This window comes from Humulus lupulus, chromosome 2, assembly GCF_963169125.1.
Source record: "Humulus lupulus chromosome 2, drHumLupu1.1, whole genome shotgun sequence".
Taxonomy (NCBI): domain Eukaryota; kingdom Viridiplantae; phylum Streptophyta; class Magnoliopsida; order Rosales; family Cannabaceae; genus Humulus; species Humulus lupulus.
This window is the reverse complement of record NC_084794.1, coordinates 196,505,588-196,520,263: the sequence shown is the minus strand read 5'-3', so window position 1 is coordinate 196,520,263 and position 14,676 is coordinate 196,505,588. Positions and strand designations below refer to the sequence as shown.

Below are 14,676 nucleotides of genomic sequence, written 5' to 3'. Positions count from 1 at the left end.
GTTTGTGAAACTCAAGAACCCTAGTTCTTTGATCATTGCTTTGAGATTCAATCTTAATAATAGCACTAAGTAGACGTAGGTCATTATCATCTTTTGAGACCGAACCACTATAAATCTTTGGTGTTTTCTTCTCTTCCATTAGATTATCTCTCTTACTTGCCATTTTATCTTTTGTCGTATATTTGACTCCGTGTCGTTGGCCAAATCAAGGGTCAACATAAGGCCATCCTCGTCCATCATTATAATTACTAATACCACTAATCTAGCATGACGGTGGTTGAAATCCACCATTATTTTAAAATTTAAACAAAACAGAGCCAACAAAACTAGGCACAAAAATAACTAAACTAAAATAAAAATCAACCACCAAACAAGTGTAGTTTTAGATATGCTATCTCTCGTCCACCTTTATGGAATTATCCCAAATTAAACACAAGAAGTAGAAGATCCAAAGCAACCGCCTTCCATGCTCAACCCCACCAACCCAATCTGCAGAGACATCCTCTCGGCCAAGCATGACCAAATCTATGAACGACGTCGACAACCCTAGCTGAGAAGAAAAGATGAAGAAAAAAAGAAACTCAAGAAGCCCTAGTAGAGAAAAAAGGAAACCCCAAAGCTACTTTCCCATTTCTTAATTATTTACTTTTTTTTAACCTCTTTGTATTCATTTAAAGATATAATATAGTTCTAAAAGAAAAAAAAATAAAGACATTATATAAATGTATTTGTGATGTTTTTTTATGTATTTAATTATTTTTTTAGTTTATTTTTTTGCATAATAATTTAAATAAAGGCCAAAAATTATATAAATGACTTATAAATATTATTATTTTTTAAAAAAGTGTGCACAATCTCGGATGCATAGGTAGGTGGGGAGGTTAAATTTCTAATATTCCCGTACTACTCATTCTTTTAAGAATGATTTATTTGATTTTAATTATTTCAAAATAATTTAAATATATTTTCAAAATTCATAAAAATAAAATAAATGTTTAATTAAAACTTTAAAATAATTTTAATTAATTAAAAAACTAATATTTTAAAGTTAATTAATAAGATTTTAATTAGTTTTTTAATTAATTAAATTTATTTTTAAAATTGTTTTGTTTATTAAATTTATTTAAAAATTTTAGCTAAATATTTATTTTATGAAATCTAGAAATATATTTAAATTATTTAAAAAAATATAAAATTTAAATGCATAGAATAATTAAATTTGTATTTCCATAAAGCATTTATCAGATTAGTGTTAGTAAGTTTCTTAAAAGTGGCGGGTTCGATCCCGCTCATTCAAAGACGAAGTCTTTCCCTACTGAGCCAAGCCCAACTGGTTGGGAGGGATGTTCCCTTAATAGCATATAAAGTTGATATGTGGAGAAAGAAAATCCACGACACCCGACTCCAAATTAAGTTCTTTAATAGGGGCTTTCTCGGTTAAGCATTGAGCCACGACTCACTACAGAACTAATAATAAAGTTCTTTACTTAATTTGTCTTCACCAACAAAATAAGCAAAATAATCTCTGACGTGCCACGGTTTACAGAAAACTGAATCAACAAAGAATAACTTTTATTTGAGTCTGAAATGGGGAGTTTGAGAAGAGCATTGGTTTCAGTCGATCGTTTTCTCCAATCATCGGCCGCAATCCATAGTAGCTTCTCGGTCGCGGAGGCCAACTCTCTGGTTCGAGCGCCTGAATCTTTGTGTAGGTCGGTATTGCCATATTCATTCGTTTGTTGTTCTGTGATTAGAAGTTGCAAAATTCATAATCCTGATAGAAAGTTCATTTATGCATTTCCACGAACATTTGGCAGGCCTCATTCAACCGTTGGTTATTGTCGGGTTTACCGCTTTTATTCAAACAATTACACCAATTTACCGTCTTTTAATATCGATCTCTCCAACGAAGAGAGCAAGAAACACCTTTATAACAGGTTTCTTCTTTTTGTTCATATATTTGTTCTTTGTGATATTTGGTTTGAGGAACTTCAGTTTGGGAAATAACAAGCTAATTTTATTTTATTTTTCGTTTTTCTCGAAATGGGGTTTGGGGAAATGAATAGACTGGTATACAGGAGCAAACAGATGGGATTTCTGGAGTTGGATTTGGTTTTGGGCAAATGGGTAGAGGAGCATATCAACTCCATGGATGAAAATGGAATCAAAGCTCTCGTCCATGTCCTCGACCTGGTAAACTTTATTCCTTACTTTTTCATTTCTTGTGATGTATAAATATAAATACAATATGTATATAGCTTCATGAATTGAATGAATTTTCAGAAGGATTTCTTTCATTTACCTGATGCTTGAATTTGAATTGGTCAATTGGTTTGGGGTTGAGGCTTCTCATAAGTAGATTATAACCTTTTAAATTATTTAATGGAAAGAAATTAGCGTGCCAGGTTTGTAGGTTTATTAGTTTTCTTTGTCTCAAGGATGCAACACCTGTATTCTCATTCTAAACTGATCACAACAGCTTATGTCGTGCTACTGGCCTTTTAGCTAGTTTGTAATCTATTTTCATTTAGCCTGAGAGTAGAAGTTGAAAGATCTCTCAGGATATTCCATGCAGTTGAAGTTATACTTCTTTTGGTAGTTTTAATTAGGTTATTGTTTTCTGTTTTTTGTTTTTAGAAATGAGAATAGAAAATAATTTTTGTAGTTTTTAAAAAATTTGTTTGGTTAATATTTTCTAAAAATAATATTTTAAAATGAATCTTATATAAAAAATTAATAAATATATTTATAAAGAGAATTTTTGTAAAAAAATTTGTAATAAATAATAAGATAAAGTCAGAAAAAATGATACAAAATAAGGAAAGAGAAAGTAAGAAGAAAAATTAAGAATTAAAAATTGAGAAAAAAAAAAGTGATGCAAAAAAAATGAGGGAAAATGATGAGAGAAAAAATGACTAAAGAGAAAAAAATGAGGATGGAAGTGATGAAAGAGAAAATAATAAGATAATTAGTGATGAAAGAGAAAATAATATTAGAGAAAGCAAAGATAGAAAAAATGATGAGAGATAAATTAATGAGAAAGAAAATGATGTTAGATAATAATAATAATAATAATAATAAAAAATGTTATGTGAGAAAAAAAAATTGAGAACGTTCTCAAAATTTTCTGTTTTTTGTAAATTTTATTTTTAAAAACAATGTCAAACACCTTTATTTATTTTCAAAAAATAATTTTCGGGTTTTAAAGTAAAAAAACAATTTTTTTTTTATGCGAGTCAAACACCCTTCTTAGCTTCCTGTAAGTTTCGGTTCCGAACTCGGGTCCATTCAAGCTGCCATGAAGGAGTAGTTGTTGATGCACATTCATGGTCGCTTGGGCTTGGATTTGGTTTTGGTATTATATGAAAGCAATTTAATTGGGAAGGTTTATGCAAGATGTTTTGCTTGCATGTAAGTTTTATTGAGTGGGCTTGGCCTTTTAATGATAGACATAGGGTTTTTATGACGTGAATATGAAGCAAAACTTACATGTAGTCTATCCAAATTACTAATTAGAACCCTTTCTTTTCAGCTTTCTTGCCTCGTATAATTGCTGTAACATACAAAGTCATTTGAACTATCATGGGACAGTCAAGAGTTTAGGAGAGTAGGAGTTCATATTTTGTGAGCACTTTTGTCAAAACAAAAGGTTTAAGAAATGAATTATTCAATCAACTTATTTGTATTGCCTTTCTGATTTTATGCTTCTCTCTCTCTCTCTCTCTCTCTCTCTCTCTCTTAGGAAAATCCAGATCTCTGGAAGTGGATAACTGGTCAAGAGCAAACTCCTAAGGCACTTCAAATTAATCCTGTAAGATTTGATCTAAAAATTATTCACGACTTGGTGGTTCTTTTTTCTTCCCTTGTTTTTCAATTCTCATACATTTTTGCTTAGGTCTTTACTGCTCTGCGTGACAAAGTCATGAACAATCTTAATAGACATTCTTCTCCTGAAACACGAGCAAAACCTGGACAGCCATGGGTGAGAGGTTGGGATGACATCAAGAGAGCTCGGGACAGCCCTATTACTGGAAATCAGTAACTCTGTCATCCATGATTTAAAGCTGGACTTTCCAGTTTGCTTGTAAGAGGATTTGGTAAATGCATTAGTTTCCGTATTTGTTTGCCTTCGTATAAATAAGTACAAGTTGAGTACAAAAAATATAAAAATGAATAAATAAATACATGAAAAAGTACAAGTGGTGAACATGTACTGCTGAAATCTTTCTAAAGTTGTATTATCATGTCAAATAAGTGAATTTTACTAGAAAAAGGAACATTTAAAGAAGGAAAAATACCAATTTGGCCATTGTGTTTTGTCTAAATATTCGATCGGCTCCTATGTTTTGTTAAATAGCAAAATGGGTATTGTGTTTTGCAAAACGGATCAATTTAATACCCTGAGTCCGATTTTGGTCAAACTATTTTCAAATATGACAAAAATGCTCCCAAAATTTTGAATTAATGAATTTATTAAATAATTAAAAATAGATTTTAAAATAAAAAATGAAAAAAAAACATTTATTTAATTTCTTTTTTCCTTTTCCTTTTCTTTTTCTTTTTCTCTTTCTTTTTCTCTTTCTCTTTCTCTTTCTCTCTCCTTTCTCTTCTCTTCCCTCTCCCAATCTTCTTCACCTTTACCCAAAAAAATCTGCATCTCTCCATCTCTCTCATCTTCACCTCCACTCATTCTCTCTCTTTTCTTCTAAGATTTGGGGCTTGAACGAGGTTGGGTCCTCACCTTCCTAGTATCTTTCTCACTAGAAATCCCTAAACAAGTAGGCAAGCCAATCATTATCATGCTTGCACACATCTCAGGAGGGCACCCAAGATGGGTTCCCCACGCATTAGACAACATCTTCCCCATCTTAACAACTTCCTCGTGATTAACTCCAAAGCCGAAGGAACCACCAACTGAGGTAGTCCCTTTTTCCATTTCAAGCACTTCTATAGCCAATCCATTACCATACTCGTGAGACACAATATGGTGGTGCAAATCTACAACCTTGGGAGATTTTTTACAATACAACAAAGCAATAGAAGGTGGACAAAAGAGGCATTTATGTAAATTACTAGCATAATAGTCAGCTCCAATCTCTTTCATATCAACCTTGGTACACCCAATACCATGAGCAACGTTTACAAAAACCTGGTCAAACACATTCTTCCCTACAAATCTTGACCAACTCTTTAATGGGTATTACCACACAAGGCATTGAGGTGACATGGTCGATTACAAGGAGTCTAACCCTCTTTCCATTAGCCTTACCTCTCTCTAAAGCTCTTCTAAACTCAGCGACAATTTCTTCATTCGAGTTCACAGGAAAAGACAAAGGCACCTCAATCACGTGCCCGTCGGCCAATGTGACGTAAGACTCGATGGACTTCTTGACGGCACCATAATCGTAATGGAACATAACGACGACGTCTCCTTTGTCATATTTTCCCTAGGAGAAGGCCCAGGAGGTCTGCCAGAGGACAATAGCGGTGGCAGTGGTGGCGTTATCCACGATGGAGACCTCATCCATGTGTTCGATGTTGATCAAGTCCTTAATTAAGGTCCTGGAATGAAGAATCCCTTTCTTGAGTTTGTTGAAGTAAAAATTGTCAGGTTGAGCCAGAAACCTAGACCCATACTCTCTGGGCATCGATGACAAAAGTTGGGCAACACCCAGAGAAAAGAGAGAGAATGCGTGGAGGTGAAGATGAGAGAGATGGAGAGATGCAGATTTTTCTGGGTAATGGTGAGGAAGATCGTGAGAGGGAAAAGAAGAGAGAAGAGAGAAGAGAGAGGAGAGAGAAAGAGAAAAAGGAAAAGAAAATTAAATAAATGTGTTAACCCTAAAAAATACAAAGATGATGTGGCGAATGAGAATGTGACACGTGACATCACAAATCAGGGAAAAACGACAAAGTATTGAGAAAAGACCGACGGGCAAAAAGGATAGGTCCAGGACCTATAGGAAAATCGACCAAGCCAGTACCCCAAGGGGTGGTCGGCCTAAGCAGGCCCTATACCCCCTAGGGGTGGTCGGCCCAAGCAAGCCTTGTACCCCCTAGGGGTGGTCGGCTTGACCATATCCTCCATAGGGTGGTCGGCCTACACCCCCAAGCACACTTCATTGAGAAATAAATACTCTCGTTCAAACTGAGATCAACAGGCCTAGCACCTAGAAGGTCACAGGTCCAGCACCCAAGCCTTGGTCATCGGGCCTAGCACCTAAGTCTGACATACCAACAGAGACTTAATATCTCCCAGATGTTTCTATCGTGCATTATCAACCACGATCCATAGAAGACAATAGGAAGACCCACGATCTCACAATCATGGGAAGGTGGACATGTATCTCCACTACCTGATAATCGTGTGCCAACCCACGATCCCAGTATCACTGGTCATGTAACAGCTCCTGGGTACTATAAATAAAGGACCCAGGACTTCATTAAAGGGGGTCTTTTTTTTTTTTTTTTTTCTTTTCTGATAGCATTTTGGCTGGAATTCTAGGCAAGTGAAAAACTCTTCTGAGAAGTGAATTCCTGAGTTCATACTTGTAATTGTCGAGTAACTCAATACTAAAGACTAAGTGGATTAGATTATTACTGTTCATTAGAGCAGGGCTGAACCACTATAACTTTCTGTGTGTTTATTTAAGATAATCGTACTCTGTCATTTATTTCGTTTATTTCATTCAAAAGGTGTCGTATATTGTACATACGACCGTTGGCCAATTTCACAGGTCAACATTTTGGTGCTTTCATTGAGAGTATGAAATCAAGAAACACACTTTCGTCATTTTTACGATGCCTCCAAAACCTAGTCAGACCAAGAAGACTGCTCCCAGGGATTCCACCACCCAGGATCCCATAGATCCTGTTAACGAACCTCAGGTGGAGGTTGGAGATCAACCTGATGCAGAAGATCCACACAACGCTCACCAGGAGGAGATGGCGCAATTTCTGGCGAGGCAGGAGGCCTTTGCTGCAGAAATTTCCCTTTCAGAGGGTGACTATGGAACGACAATGACGGAAGATTGATGAGAAGGTCCAGAGGATGATCCAGAGGGAGCAGAAGGCCGATCGGAGGCATCAGGAGGCCGCTGTGGCCTTAGAGGCGGCTACTCAGTTAGCCCGAGCTAACGCTGAAGCTGCTGCTCAGGCGGTGATGGAGGCTCAGGCCAAAGCAACAAGAATGCGAGACCATAGTAATAGAGAGTCTTAGGGGAGGAGTAGGACCCCAAGGACACTCTCAGAACCACCTTCCCAGGATGAAGAGGCACAATCCAAGACTGCCTCCTCCATGAATAAGAAGAATAACACTCCATCTAGGAGTAGGAGTTTTACAAACCCGAAGTCCCCCTCCCAGGGTGACCGACGAAACAACGCCAAAGATGAGGGTCAAACATCTGAGAGGCATGATAGGAATGGAAATGGCCGCTCCAAATCTCAAAGTCATGTAGGAGGAGAGGCTCAGGGGCAGGGTCGCACCGACAGGGGCAAGGTGGACCTACCGCCCCTACATCCTCAGTCTCGCAAGGGAAAGGAACTGGTGAATAACACAAGTACTGTGTTCGATAGGCTGGGGAAAGATTCGCAACCTCAGGATTTGAGGGAGGTCATCAACATGAGGACCAATGCTCAGGAGGAGGTACCAGGGATATCCACCCCACCTGGAGCAACGATCCCACCATCAGTGCAGGCTCAAATAGATGCACTCGTTATGGCTGTTCAGGGTCTAACAAAGAAACCTTTAGATATCGAGTTGGCTCATAGAAGTGGGAGCCCTTTCAATGCCAAGATCCAAGCTGCCCAACCACCACCGAAATACAAGACCCCGAAACTTCCTACATACACTGGGAAGGAGGACCCGGTACGACACATTGGGAAGTTCGAGGATCAGATGGAGTTACTCAGTGTGGAACATGATTATAGGTGCAGGATATTCCTTACCATTCTCTCTGACTCAGCTCAGGAATGGTATTGGAAGTTTAAACTAGGATCCATCACTTCCTGGGAACATTTCAGGAAAGAATTTTGCAAGGTCTTTATTGCCGGGCGGATTCAACCAGTTTATGCCAATCAGTTAGCTGACATCAAGCAAGGGAAAGACGAATCCCTGAACGAATACATTCAAAGATTCATGAGAAAGGAAAACCGAGCGGCCATGGTAGGAGATGAAGGAAATCTTGTTGCCATCTCGGCAGGAATAATTTATCATAGTCCCTTGTGGGATAGTATCCACAGGAACCCTATCAACACCTTGCAAGAGTTCCTAGACCGAACCGACAAATACATGAAGCTAGATGATGCTATCATGAAGGAAGAAAAAGGCATAGACCATCCGACCACTGTCAAGGCAGATAAAAACGGCACAAACCCTCAGGGCGGCAGTGGGGGGCAACGGTAAGAAGAGGAATACCTCAGGGGCCGAGCAAGGTGGAGAGAAGAAAGCTAAGTCAGCACCCGCTGACGAACAAGCTAAGCATTAACCCTACCAGCACAGGTTCACAAATTATACCATCCTGAAAACATCAAGGGCTGAGATTTACTTGGAAACATACCAGGAGGTACCGTACCGAAAGCCACCACCCTTGCGCTCAGAAGGAAAGAAGGACAAGAATAAGTTTTGTCATATCCATAATGATTATGGGCATGGCACAAACAAGTGCAAACAATTGAAGGATGAGATAGAGTTTCTTCTCCGATCAAGAAAACTCTCAAGGTACCGAGGCAAGACCGAGACCCCAAGCAGGAATCCAGAATTCTGAAGGTAGAGGAGTCCACCACTTGAGCCGGCAGCTGTAGACTTCACACTAGATACCATATGTGGAGGACCTCACATAGGAGGCAATAGTAACAATGCTCGTGAACGATATGCAAGGACCCTCAGACATGAGGTAGGGGAGTCTTCCCAGTGTATGGCAGTTGAGGAGCGGTCTCCAAAGAATCTAAAGTATGAAAGTGAAACTCTCACTCTTACAGAAGATGACGCCAGGCACGTGAGCTACCCCCACAATGACCCTCTGGTCCTTACCATTCAAATCGTCAACGCTCGAGCAAAGAGATGCTTGGTGGATACAGGAAGCTCGGTAGATATCATCTACAAATCATCCCTCGAGAAGATGAAGCTCATGGTCAAGGACCTAACACTGTGTTCCCAAGTGATATATGGGTTCACGGGAGAATGCCTAGCACCAAGAGGAACTATTAAACTACCAATCACAGTGGGGGATGCCCCTAGGCACGAGACTGTGATGACAGAGTTCCTGGTGGTAGATTGCTCATTGGCTTACAATGTGGTACTCGGGAGACCCCTCCTGATGGCATTACATGCATCAGTATCTACTCTGGCATCTATCTTTGAAGTTCCCCACTAGCGTAGGGCAAGGATGCGTAAAGGGTAACTAAAGGGAGGCACGAGAATGCTACAATGCGTCAGTAGCCAAGGCAAAGAAAGGACCATGCGTAAACAACATGATAGCAACCTGCTGCGAAGAGGGTGAAGGAACCAATGAGGTTGTCAACATTGAAGTTGACGTTGAGAGAAACATTCTACTGGACCCGAAGGCTCCTTTTAACAAAGATTTGTTATTACAGCAAGTTTCCCAAAGCGAGGGAAACGACATCGATCCTCGCTTTGGGGATGACGTCATGGGGGTAGGACCAGTCAAAGATCTTGATGAAGTCCTACTAGATGAGGAGGACCCGACTAGAGTAATCAAAGTTGGGAATGAGTTAAAGGTGGAAATTAAAGCACAATTGGTGGAATTTTTGAAGAAAAATCAGGACGTCTTTGCCTGGTCACATAAGGACATGGTTGGAATTTCTCCATCCGTAATAAGTCATGTCCTCAATATAGACAAGAACTACCCACCAGTGCAACAAAAAAGGAGACTACTTGACAAAGACCAATCTCAAGCCCTGAAGGAGGAGGTCGAGCGGCTCAGGGAAAACTGTTTTATAAAGGAGGCCTACTACCCTGATTGGGTATCAAACCCCGTGTTGGTCCCAAAACTAAACGGGAAGTGGAGGACTTGCATTGACTTCACAGATCTGAACAAGGCCTGCCCTAAAGACTGCTTCCCATTACCCATAATAGACCAACTGGTCGATGCAACGGGAGGACATGAAATACTATCATTCATGGATGCGTATTCCGGGTATAATCAAATAAGTATGTACCCTCCCGACGAGGAACATACCAGCTTCCGGACAGACAAGGGATTGTACTGTTATAAGGTGATGCCATTCGGCTTGAAGAACACAGGAGCCACCTACCAGCGTTTAGTGAATGGCATGTTCCAAGACTTGATCGAAAAAAATATGGAGGTATACGTCGATGACATGTTGGTCAAGTCCAAAGAAGCTGGAGGGCATGTTCAAGACTTGGAGGAATGCTTTGCAATACTTAGAAAGTACAACATGAAGCTAAACCCTCTCAAGGGCTCGTTTGGAGTTGGTTCTGGTAAGTTTCTTGGATACATAGTCAATTCACGTGGAATCGAGGTTAACCCCGAGAAGATCAAAGCATTGAATGACATGAAGTCACCTACCACACTCAAAGAAGTGCAAAGCTTAATCAGGAGAGTAGCTGCCCTCAGTAGGTTCATATCAAAGTCTACGGACAAGTGTGTCCCTTTCTTTAACTTACTGAGGGGCAGTAAGAAGATCCAATGGACCGAGGAGTGTGAGGAGGCTTTCCAAGCCCAGAAGGAACACCTCGCCTAACCTCCCATCCTAGCGAAGCCAATATATGGTGAAGTATTATTCATCTATTTGGCAATCACCGAGCATGCAATCAGTGTTGCTTTGATAAAGGAAGAGAACATGGTACAACACCCTGTATACGATATTAGTAAAAGGCTGGTAGGTGCAGAGTCTAGGTATCCCCGTCTTGAAAAACTAGCCTATTGTTTAGTAATCGCCTCTCGAAAGCTGCGTCCATATTTCCAAGCTCACTCGATCCGAGTCCTGACCGATCAACCACTGAGGCAGGTTCTTCAGAAACCAGAGGCCTCGGGACGATTACTCAAGTGGGTAGTGGAACTAGGACAGTTCGATATCACTTATCATTCAAGGACGACAATAAAAGAACAAGCATTGGCAGACTTCATAGTTGAAGGCACCAACCTTGAAGACCCTTCCTACCAGTCGGAGAATGGAGATACTGAGTTTGAAGGAGATACTCCTGTGTGGAAGCTATATGTTGATGGAGCATCCAATGAACATAACTCAAGCGCATGAACCATACTGATCACTCCGAAGAATCACCGAATCCATTGCGCTCTCAGATTTGGATTCAACGCTTCAAACAATGAGGCTGAGTACGAGGCATTATTATTTGGATTATACTTATCTTGGGATGTACATGCACAGTCCCTAGAGATATTAAGCGATTCCCAGCTAGTGGTGTATCAAGTACTTGGGGAGTATCAAGCCAAGGGACTTAGGATGGTGCAGTACCTGAACAAGGTGAAGGACTTGTTGGCATAGTTCAAGAGATACTCAATTACACAAGTCCCAAGAGAGCAGAATGCTAATGCCGATTCCTTAGCCAAACTTGCCAGTGCCAAAGACGCAGACACCTTTAACGTTGTTCCCGTCGAATACTTGGCAGAAAGAAGCATAACCGAGCAGGAGGCACTACCTATTGAGTTAGGAGATACATGGATGACCCCTATTATTAACTATCTCAATCAAGGAGTAGTACCAAGAGATCAGAATAAAGCAAGGAAGTTGGTGAGATAAGCTGCACGATATATGATAGTCGAAAGGGTACTGTATCGTCGAGGGTACTCCTTACCACTGCTAAGGTGCATTACACTCGATCAGTCAAAGCTGTTAATGATCGAGGTACACGAAGGGTTTTGTGGAGATCACGCTGGGGGGCAGAGCCTATCAAAGAAAATCCTAAGACAAGGATACTTTTGGCCGACGATGAATGAAGACTCGATGGAGTATGTCAAAAGATGCCACAAGTGTCAGATGTTCTCCAAGATACCCCGAGCGACACTTAACGAATTAACACAGATGCAGAGCCCTTGTCCCTTTGCTGTATGGGGGATCGACCTAATCGGAAAGCTACCCACAGGAAGGGGAGGAGTCCAATTTTCTATTGTAGCTGTGGACTACTTCACCAAATGGATTGAAGCAGAACCGCTCGTCACCATAACCTTGAAGAAAGTCTTAGACTTTGTGGTGAAGAATATCATATGTCGATTTGGCCTACCGAGGAAGATAGTCTCGGACAATGGGACTCAATTCGACAGTGATATGTTCACCGACTTTTATACGAGGCATGGAATCACAAAGAGCTTTTCCTCTGTAGCACACCCCCAAGCTAATGCCCAAGTAGAAGTAGTGAACAAGACTATCAAAGACACTCTAAAGAAACACCTTGAACAAGCCAAAGGAGCCTGGCCAAAATTACTTCCTGAGGTCCTATGGTCACATTGAACGACGATGTGAACGAGGACAGGACATACGTCGTTCTCTTTGGCGTTTGGATGTGAAGCCATGTTTCCAGTTGAACTCACCCCCCCATCGCATAGACGAGAGACATACGATCAGGGGAGGAACCATCAACTAATAGAAGAGTCACTTGATTTAATCGAAGGGAGACGAGAAAAGGAAAGTCTTAGAGTAGCAACACATCAACAAAAAGTGGCCAGATACTTCAACTCCAGAGTGAAAGATCGAAAATTTCAGGTTGGGGACTTAGTACTCAGGAGGGTGTTCCTAAACACTAAGGACACTACGACAGGGGTACTAGGACCTAACTGGGAAGAGCCATACCTTGTAGAGGAGGTGATCCCACCATGGACGTACAAGATAGCTCAACTGAATGGAGAATTAATAAAAAACTATTGGAATGGAAAACACCTCCGTTGGTATTATCAGGGAAGACTGATCAGCAACAACACAAGTTTTAATTTGCAAATGTAGTATTTACAAATTATCTATGTAACAGCCATTGTGCTTCAATGAATGAATTTAATTTCTAAAGTTTCTATAGTTCTTTAAATTTCTTTCAATAAAGGACTTGTCCTAAGGACCTGTCAACCTCATTGGATCATGTTCGATTCTGGTCCTTGAGGGACCTATCGGCCCATAAGATCCAAACAAGAGACAGGTCCTAGGACCTTGTCGCCCAAATTAATGGATCATGTTCGATCTTGGTTCTTGAGGAGCCTATCGACCCATACGAACCAAACGAGAGATGGTCCAAGGACCTTGTCGCCAAATATTGGATCCTTGAAGCACCTATCGACCCATACGATCCAAAAGAGAGACAGGTCCTAGGACCTTGTCGCCCAAAATACTGGATCATGTTCGATCTTGGTCCTTGAAGGACCTATCGACCCATACGATCCAAACAAGAGATAGGTCCTAGGACCTTGTCGCCCAAAATATTGGATCATGTTCGATTCTGGTCCTTGAGGGACCTATCGACCCATACGATCCAAACAAGAGACTGGTCCAAGGACCTTGTCGCCAATTATTTGATCACGTTCAATCTTGGTTCTTGAGGAACCTATCGACCTATATGATCAACAAAAGAGACTGGTCCAAGGACCAGTCGCCATTATCGGATCATCATCGAATCTGGTCCTTGAGGGACCGATCTATAATTTGATCTAAGACTCGTTACAGGCTCGATTAGCCCATCTAGACCCGATTGGTCCAACTTAGACATTTCTGTCTACAATCATTATAACGAGTACACGAGAGATTACATAGATCGTGATCGACACTTGCTACACAATCTGCATCTGTGTATAGGTATCATTACTACTGAGTATGAAACCATCACCCGACTACCAATGAGGGACAAGCATTTGCTGCTTGCATCATTGGATGAAAAGGATAGTACTACGTGTCTAAATGCTCGAAGCAAGGCATGGTCAAGTAGCAAGTGACCAGGCTTTTAAACCCATGATCACTTGGGGGGCATATAGTACATACCGATCGAGTTATACACAAGCAATGAGGGTGTGACCTTAAGTACTAAGCAAGCTCAAGTTTTTCTAGGACATTTGTTCAACATATGTTCCAAAGTGCAAAAAAAAAAAAAAAAAAAGCATCACGGACGGAGACTCCTAGCCATGTCCTTTACAGGGTGGTCGGTCAGTTCATCAACCCTATAGGGTGGTTGGCCTATCACCCATGGGGTGGTCGACCTGACTGTTTTGTTCATGGTACTTGGTGAAGTACTATACTACTCACATTACTATGGTTGTTAGCACGAAAAACATAAAAGAGTAAGGTTAGTATGGCATGCAAAATGCATGTGTTCAAAGTATACTGATACCTAATCCAATGAGGGTTGTGAGTTGATGTACTTAGTAAGCATTGGAAATAAAAATTTTCAATCAATACACTGAGTACTCATAACAAAAAGGCATAAAGGCATAAAATATCATATGTAAATACTGTCAAGTACAAGGTGCCCCACCAATGGCATGAGAGGAAAAACAGAATAAAAGACCAAGAAGACTAACTAGGGTGAGGAGTATCGTTTGATAGACTACCCTGAGCCTCGGCAGCCTCACAAGCCAGACACTTCCTAAGCTCTTTCGCTCGCGTCTTCTCGGGAAGGAAATCCAAGTTCAGATCTTTGTTGGACTTCTAGATCAAATAGAAGCAAGAGAAATCTGTATCTGAATATTCCTCTCGAGC

At 40.6% G+C, this 14,676-nt stretch overlaps 1 protein-coding gene and 1 pseudogene across 1 annotated transcript; one reads left to right on the top strand and one right to left on the bottom strand.

Moving 5' to 3' along the window:
- The first annotated feature begins 1,345 nt into the window (after positions 1–1,345).
- On the top strand, positions 1,346–4,309 carry LOC133818852 (succinate dehydrogenase assembly factor 2, mitochondrial-like). Its single transcript, XM_062251958.1, has 5 exons — positions 1,346–1,712; positions 1,818–1,937; positions 2,067–2,193; positions 3,743–3,811; positions 3,896–4,309. The coding sequence occupies exons 1-5, from the start codon at positions 1,588–1,590 to the stop codon at positions 4,040–4,042; spliced, it is 588 nt and encodes a 195-aa protein (XP_062107942.1). The 5' UTR covers positions 1,346–1,587; the 3' UTR covers positions 4,043–4,309.
- A 127-nt stretch (positions 4,310–4,436) lies between these two features.
- On the bottom strand, positions 4,437–6,183 carry LOC133818851 (probable L-cysteine desulfhydrase, chloroplastic; annotated as a pseudogene).
- Positions 6,184–14,676: the final 8,493 nt, after the last annotated feature.